The sequence below is a fragment of the Apostichopus japonicus genome, chromosome 7 (assembly GCF_037975245.1).
Source record: "Apostichopus japonicus isolate 1M-3 chromosome 7, ASM3797524v1, whole genome shotgun sequence".
Classification (NCBI taxonomy): domain Eukaryota; kingdom Metazoa; phylum Echinodermata; class Holothuroidea; order Aspidochirotida; family Stichopodidae; genus Apostichopus; species Apostichopus japonicus.
Genome location: NC_092567.1, coordinates 15,284,867 through 15,293,021, shown reverse-complemented (window position 1 = coordinate 15,293,021; position 8,155 = coordinate 15,284,867). Strand labels below are relative to the sequence as shown.

The 8,155-nt window shown below is 38.0% G+C and overlaps 1 protein-coding gene across 1 annotated transcript; it reads right to left on the bottom strand.

Annotated features, from left to right (window-relative positions):
- Positions 1-603: 603 nt before the first annotated feature.
- On the bottom strand, positions 604-8,155 carry LOC139969435 (archaemetzincin-2-like). Its single transcript, XM_071974391.1, has 3 exons — positions 7,958-8,155; positions 4,229-4,995; positions 604-3,049 (listed from the first exon to the last, which is right to left on the bottom strand). Exons 2-3 carry the CDS (start codon positions 4,955-4,957, stop codon positions 2,753-2,755), a joined length of 1,026 nt encoding a protein of 341 aa, XP_071830492.1. The 5' UTR covers positions 4,958-4,995; positions 7,958-8,155; the 3' UTR covers positions 604-2,752.

Below are 8,155 nucleotides of genomic sequence, written 5' to 3'. Positions count from 1 at the left end.
TCGGTTCAAGCCCTGGTGTAATCTGTAGTTCCGTGTGCAATTAGATATTTCTGATTAGCTAGGTTCAAGCCCTGGTGTAATCGGTAGTTCTGTGCAATTAGATATTTCTGATTAGCTCGGTTCAAGCGGTAGTTCCATGCAATTAGATATTTCTGATTAGCTCGGTTCAAGCCCTGGTGCAATCAGTAGTTCCGTGCAATTAGATATTTCTGATTAGCTCGGTTCAAGCCCTGGTGTAATCGGTAGTTCCGTGCAATTAGATATTTCTGATTAGCTCGGTTCAAGCCCTGTATGAGTGATCGCCGGGCACCCCTCCCCCTGACTAGCTAATGAAGCGGCCAAGGCGTGAGTTCCATTGCCACACATCTCCCTGACAAGTATCAGTGGAGAAACAGTTTTCTAAAACATCTAAGTCCACACAACTGGATCTTTAAATATTTGAAAAAGCATTTTACATCAGCATATCAAATAATTGTCTGGTGGTAGAAGTTTTGATTTCGCAACACAAGGTCCCTGGTTCAATCCCAACCTCTGCCTTCCTTTTTCATTCCTCAGGTAAAAGTCCCACCAGACCCTTCCCAAGAATGGAAGACAAAAATACTGTTGGTTTTTCACAAATTGTTGGACAGCTAACAAAAGATCATCATCCATCACAAAAAATGATAATAATGATAACCAGAATGCAAAAATGCATTGTGGTATCGATGATGTAACATGAGCAGTTTTCTTCATGAATCTGACATAATGTATAGTGAGGGTGTACATGTTTACAAGGGTTTCACGACTTACCTCTGATGACCCCATTTGACCTTTGACCTCCACCAAAACAATAGGCTTCTTTAACTCAATGTGGTCCTTTTACACACTACATTAGAGCCAAGCTTCCAGTATTGAGATATCGTGATTACAAGGTTTTCACAATTTGACCCTGGTGACGCCAAATGACCTTTGCCCTCCTCCAAAACAGTAAGCTTCTTTTACACAATGTGGTACTCCTACACACCAAATATGAGGTCTGCCCATGATTCCCTTCTTGAGATATCATGTTATAAGGTTTTCACAATTTGACCCCTGGTGACCCCAAATAACCTTTGACCTCCACCAAAAACAATAGGCTTCTTGTACTCAATGTATTGTTGTACTTTTACACACTTAATATGAAATTGTTTGACCTTCCCCTCTTGGAATATCTTGTTTACAAGCTGGGCGTCACAGACGCACTCACAGACACACACGGACACACACACCATCATGAATGCATAGGTTACGATTATCATCGAAACCAAACATCAATAAATGCATAAAAACAATTACATCCACCAATAGATTCACCAATGTTGCATCCATTTAGAACCAAAAAATTAGCTGAGTTGAGTACTCTTTACCATTCCTTATGGGTACAGAATTGCTAGAGATGGATAACAATCACATTTGTTTCAAAAGACTGAATAAACAACTTCCAAAGTAATGTGATTCTGAGCAAGTGTATTAATACAGTTCTGTACGGTTGGAGCAAAATAAGGCTCCATTTGATGAGACTTTTAAGGATTTTCCTTAATTTTTATTAAGAACATTATTTACTCACAATTACATTGAAATTTTTGCAAATGTTGCAATCTCATGGTGATGATTGTCAATATATTAAGTCAAAATGACATCCTGGCCTTGGAGTCGTTTCGGTATATTATGATTCTGATATTGATTTTTATGATTCTGATTATGATATTTAGTGGAGTGTTAGCTCAGTGGTTAACGCCGGTGCCTTCCAATCATAAGGTCCCGAGTTTGAGTCACTCCAAGATTAATGTATGTCGTCCAGTTACAGAGTTGTTGACAATTGACAATTCATAATCATGGACGTTAAATATGAATGTAAGAGACTGACTTCGGTCAGCTTGCGGCTTTGATAAGCCAATGAGGCTTCTTCACGAGTTCCTGCTTGCAGGAGGATCTAAAATACATACATAGACATACATATATTCTAGACATACATACCTTGCTGCGAATGCCAACTAAGAAGGCGAAAGAATTAAATGTTTGCAGAAAGTAGTATCAAGATTACTGGCAAACTGGCAAGGATAAATACGGTGGAAATACAGCAGCCTGCCTGTCTAATATTTGGAAAATTGTTTACAGACACCAAACCTCTCCATCTCCATAAATATATGATGGAATAATAATTCACATTACAATACATTTTCAAAGAATATGTAGTTTGGACTTTGCATGAGATGGAAAAATATTAAAACTTCATAGTTTTTTTTTTTTTTGTAAGTGACACACAATGATATCAAACTCATTATTTCATATTTTAAAGAAGAGTACCTGTACATCAGCAATGCTTCCAATAGTATGGATCAACACACCTAGTATCAATAAAATCCAAGCTCTATTTTTTTTAGTTAACATGTTTACAATGCTTCCAGATTTTGACAATGAACTTTGACCTCCACAGACAAGACTATATAGGGACCTTGAACTCAATATAAAGGTGGTTCTACATTCCCAGTATGAAGTAAAATCAAACTTGACTTTGAAGATATCTAACAAGGTTTTCAGACTTTTCACCAACACTGACCTCCAATGAACTTTGATCTTCGACAGAAAATATGTTTTTACTATAATTACAAGTGTTCAACCTCAGTGCGGCCTAATACATTTATCAATTTCATTTCTAGAAATGTTCATAAACTAGTCAGAGTAAAAATATCCTGATGAAATGATACATTTTCGTAAAATAATATAATCTCTCTTAGCTGTTTACTGACATAGAGGATAGAAAATCTAGACATTGTCTCAACCAGGTGATGCCACTCTCCATATTCTGTGACGGATATTCACCCTGTAGAAGCTCACACAGTTCCAAAAGTCTCTGGTAACGCTTGAAAATATCGAACCCGAGAAATTTTTGAAGTTTTCGAAGGCACACTGGACAGAGGAATAGAGGCTGAGAAATAGCTTCGGTGACGGACGAGCTGGCGTTCATGGAGCAACTGAAGAAAACGCAATGCTTCAGTCTAAAGAGGTGACACGTTTCGTGAGTAGCCACCTGAGTGAAGAAACACAAAAATGGGGGTAAGAACAATTAGCGGAGACTGATTTAAGACAACGTAATAACCTTGTTTATTTGCCCGGATCTGTTTTTATATACTTTAGAAATATTGGTTTAACAAGAAAATATACATTATAGACATTAGTATAGTTTTAGAGAATAATTTATACAGTAGGATGCACAAACCTTTAACCTTATCTAATAAAAGATCTTACACAACCTTTACCGACATGACCTAATTTCCGTAAAAAATAAAATAAAAAGGCTACATGTGATTATAAATGCCAATGACCATATTGAGACAAAAGATTTCCAGTCCATCATTCATACACAGGTCTATATAATATCAAAAAAGCATTGAAAGTGAGTCAATACAACGAAAAAGAGAAATGAGTCACAGAAATGTATATCACAAACCAAAATATAAAGGACCCATTGTTCCTCAATTTGTGAAACAAAGAAACATATCTAGAAAATAGACAATTGCTTCATCTTTAGAGAGAGATGCTTGGAACCGATATTTCTCACTACGTTATCAAAAGCGAAATGTCAATCTGTTCAATAGAATATAATAGAATACAATAGAATACTGAAGTTTCACAATCATGGGTATAGTTGCTAACAAATATGGCCAAATAAGCAATTTAAAGGGTGTGAAGACTTGCGCACAAAGAAACGTCTCATGCCGGTAATCTGACCTAGTTTGGAATGAGGTGTAACAGAAGTGTTAGACACAACCATTGATCCCAGAAAATACACACACAGCTTGCTACTGTACCGTCGGTAATAAGACACTAGTGTACAGTCGATACATACAGCTAGGGTCAATACCCACAACACAGTGTACATAGCAGCGATGGACATCTCAGGTCTAGATAAAAGATAACAAGGTATTACGATTCATTACTGTCTGCATTTTGAAGCGACAAGAAGAAAACATCATTTGCAAGCAACAGAAAGTTAACTTTTTCAGAGCGCGGCACGCGGTTTGGGGTGAGTCTTCAGTGCCTTTAAATGTAAACTTCAAGCGGCATGTTATAATAAACGTTTTCCAAAATATGATCAAACGATATGAAAGTGTCATCAACATTTTCTAAAGATGAAAATAACCGGAAGGATATTTCACACATTTGAATTAAACTAGCAGGGCACCCCTTCCATATCACTCAGACTTACTCGAAGCATCTTCCAGATGATGTCTCCGTCCAACTGCAGCTCGGCATCCTCGTCCAGGGCTTGATCTCGATGGAATGTTTGCGGTTCAAATCTACCAAATGAAAAGACACCACTCTTGTGCTGATCAGACGCTTCTCCTAACACAAAATTTAGATCCTTCGACGGATAGAGGTCGGTCCACGTCAGTCCCAAGATGTAATCCGTCCTTGGAATGCCGGTGACTCGATGCAATCTGTCGTAAAAATCCGTCACGAGAAATTGCCTCCTCTCGGTGACGGGATGCCTTCTCTCCGTCGGTTTTATATTCTCCACCTGGAACTGATCGTTAAAATTGACTTTCAACCCAGAGAAGAAAACCTTTAAGAACCCGCAGATATATTGCACAAATGTTTGATTCCCGACTTTGGCGTTGCCTATATTGAATGTCTCCAACGGTAGAAAGTGTAATTTCTTCGGACGATTCAGGTCGGTCTTCTGAAATGGGGCAGAGGTTAAATCGAATGATGCCCGCCACATTTTGTAAGTCTGTCTTCCACAAAACGGAGCATCATCGAGATGAACAAACAGACTCGATGGTCGAGGTAACCTTTTCCATTTTGACTTATCTTCCTTCAAGCTGCAGTCCTCACATATTTCAAATATCGCTCGGACATTCCTGTCGTATTCGTCGACGTCCCCGACGAGATAACGCATTCTACGCTCCCCGCGATTCGATGAGAGACAAAACATGACAAATCTCAATCTTCGACGCTGGACAAATAGCGCCTCTGAAAATGAAAGAAAGGTATATCCCAGAGATTAATTCTGTGCTTATTTACTGTCTTCAAGTTAAATATATATGTATTGCAACCGGTTTGTTAAAAGGAGTGACTAATCTGATTGATGGATTGATTGAGTTACTCGATGAAAAAATGCATACAGGTACCTTAAGAGGTCTCCAACTATTTGGCATGCAACATCCAGCATAAAAGCAGTGCTCACAGGATCAGTTTCAAACCGCTACTAGTCGAGAGATTTGCACACTACACTGTACACTTTTACAGTAATCAACGACAAGTGCTATTAATCATTTGGTTTTTTCACAAACCATCAGCAATTACAGTAGTTGCTAGTTAGGATAATCAACACAGCATATAGCTAATAATATCCATTACCAAGGCAAAGATACATATGTATGCTTGCTGACATGAGAATTAAAGACTAGCGGAATGTGAAAAACAAGCTGAGTACTAATTTCTCAAACCCCAAACCAATGTACCTTTTACTATAATCCACTGGTCAGTTGCTTTCCTTACAAAAGTTGAAACTTGAACACTGTACTGTGTATATATGTATCTACAATCGTCGACAAAAATAGATGGGACACCCAATCCCCGTATCAATGTTGCAGTTTCTGAGCGCTTTTGGCTACAACATTGAACGGGGGGAAGGGGGTGCGCTTAAACCAATATCGCTCGTTGCTGCTCATACTGTCCCATCATTTTTGTCGAGGATTGTAGGTGTAATGTTGTAATGTTAGGCTACAGATGTATAGTAGTAGTACGGTACATGTTACATTAAGTACATGTAAAGTAATACATGTTAAAACATGACTATGAAACCGTTATTACTAAATAAAGCGTTTATATATTGACCACAAAATCTTCACTTTTCATTCCCCCAAAGAACTTTATTTCAGTCACTTTTGAAATATAAACCCCAAGATAATACACAGAACAGGATAGTTGTTAAAGAGAGTAGTGAGTGCAGCTAATAAACGTGAACACCCCTTTACAAAATACAAATACGTCTAAATATGAAACAAAAAATGGAGAGAGAGAGAGTGAAAAAACACAAAAAAAATGTCCTCCACAAGTTTTGGGCTACTGACAAGATGGAAAAACACACAAGTTTTTTGCTCCCTTCCCTTGTTTGGATAGAATCATAACTGAAAATGTTGTCAAACATTTATTGCAGAATAAAAATCTATTATGATACCTGGACTAATATGATGCCTGTTTTGGGGAATTTTATGATTTTCTCATAACAACGGTAGGTAGCCAAACCGGCAAGTCTCCCAATGTGTTTTTCACAAAACTGCAGCCAAAGCAGGGTTGGCATTTTCCGGGGAAAAACCTGTTTTTCCCACTAAGCGGTAAAAACCAGGTAAAAACCGGGAAAAACTGGTAAATACCGGTAAAAACCGCCTCCGTCTCGAAAACTTTTATTACTTGTCCGTAATATGCAGGGTCATCAGTAGGCATGATATTGTTTCATGACAGGCATATGTTATGGAATATGGGAGTTTCTTAGCTTCATTTTGAGCTATTTTATCACAACCTAATTCTACTTTTTGTGGGAAAAAGAGTATTTTTCATATTGCACATGTATAGTTATTATGTCACGATCTCTTTAGCAGTATGCATTGCCTATTGCCCAAACCATTATAGGTCTACACTGGGACACTCACCCCTCCTAAATTCTTCAGGCCTATTATGTGCTCAGACAGTTCATTCAATTAATACAGTAGGCAACAGTCTATTGAGGTGAACTTCAATCCAGGGGGCTCAATAGAAACTGCTTTGAAACTATGTAAGGCACATGGGCCCAATTAAAGTATTAAACGCACAATCTACTTGGCGAGCGAGTTGTAAAAGTTACACTGTGAATATGTTTGCTCACTTTCCATGTTGTTGTGATGGTGTTGCATTATACATAACTGTGACATGTATAATATGACGAACCACAGCCCTATGAGGCACCAATAGTTTTATACTTGTCCATTCTCTAGATTATGCATCTCGATAGGAAATAAACTTGGTTGATTTGAGCATCCAATATATATTATTTATTTGAATTATTTATAATAGTCTAATTGGTAAACTCACAAAGTTATAGATCATGGCTGTTCTTTGGATGTAACCTAACCCCCTACCATAAGATGCCATTTTCTTGTAGTTTCTATGCTCCTCCACAAGTTCCACATGAAATTTTAGGTATTCTATATAATTTGAGGTTTTTCCCAGTTTTTCCCACTTATAGGTGGGAAAAACCTCCCGGTAAAAACCTGGTTTTTACCGGGCGGTAAAAACCGGCCAACCCTGAGCCAAAGGACGATGTAAATTTGCAATGCCATGTCTAAATCATCACTTTTAGGTTAGTTACGTGTTAGCTTGTAGTACTTACTTTGTTTGATCTCATCCAGCAAAGAAACATCCTTTACTAGTTTGTCATAACATTATACAAACACCTAGCCCTAGTTCAATTCTCTAATGTCTAACGACATGCATGGCTACACACTATAGCGTCTAGGCTGGGCGGCTACAACTAAGTTCAACTTAAGTCAATAGTTATCCTTGAGAGGTTTGGTTCCCAACAATCGCTAAAGCTTGCATGGGAACATGAGAGAAACACACAGTAATTAACACGTTGTGTGGTCAACAGGCAGAGTTAGTCTGCAGGCCTAATACTAGTTACTATTCACACTTAATATATTAATGTATTAACTGTGGAATGCTTTGTATCTTTGTACATGTTATACCATGGCTCCATTTGTTATACAAAGATTACGCAATAGCGTAGGCCTCAGTTTGGCTGCACGATCCTCACGTACTGAGTGACTCAACGATAGGCTACACAAAATGTAGGGGTTATAACGTTAAACCATAGCCGTTTTTAGTTCTTTGCGAGTAACATATGTAAACCTTGTTCGAAATTCCTTAGTAGACTGCCAGATGTATGCATACTTACCATTTCTAACATCTTACATCATTTTCTTGTAACCTGCGACTGAAAATAATATTAAAAGACCTGTAGAAACCAACACTGACTCTGAGATGACAGTAAACTAAATCATAATAAGCTCGCGCCGCGCCGAGAGATAAAACAACACTGACGTTACTGTTAGTGTAAACAATAAATTTCGTACAGTCTCTCCTCAACACGTAG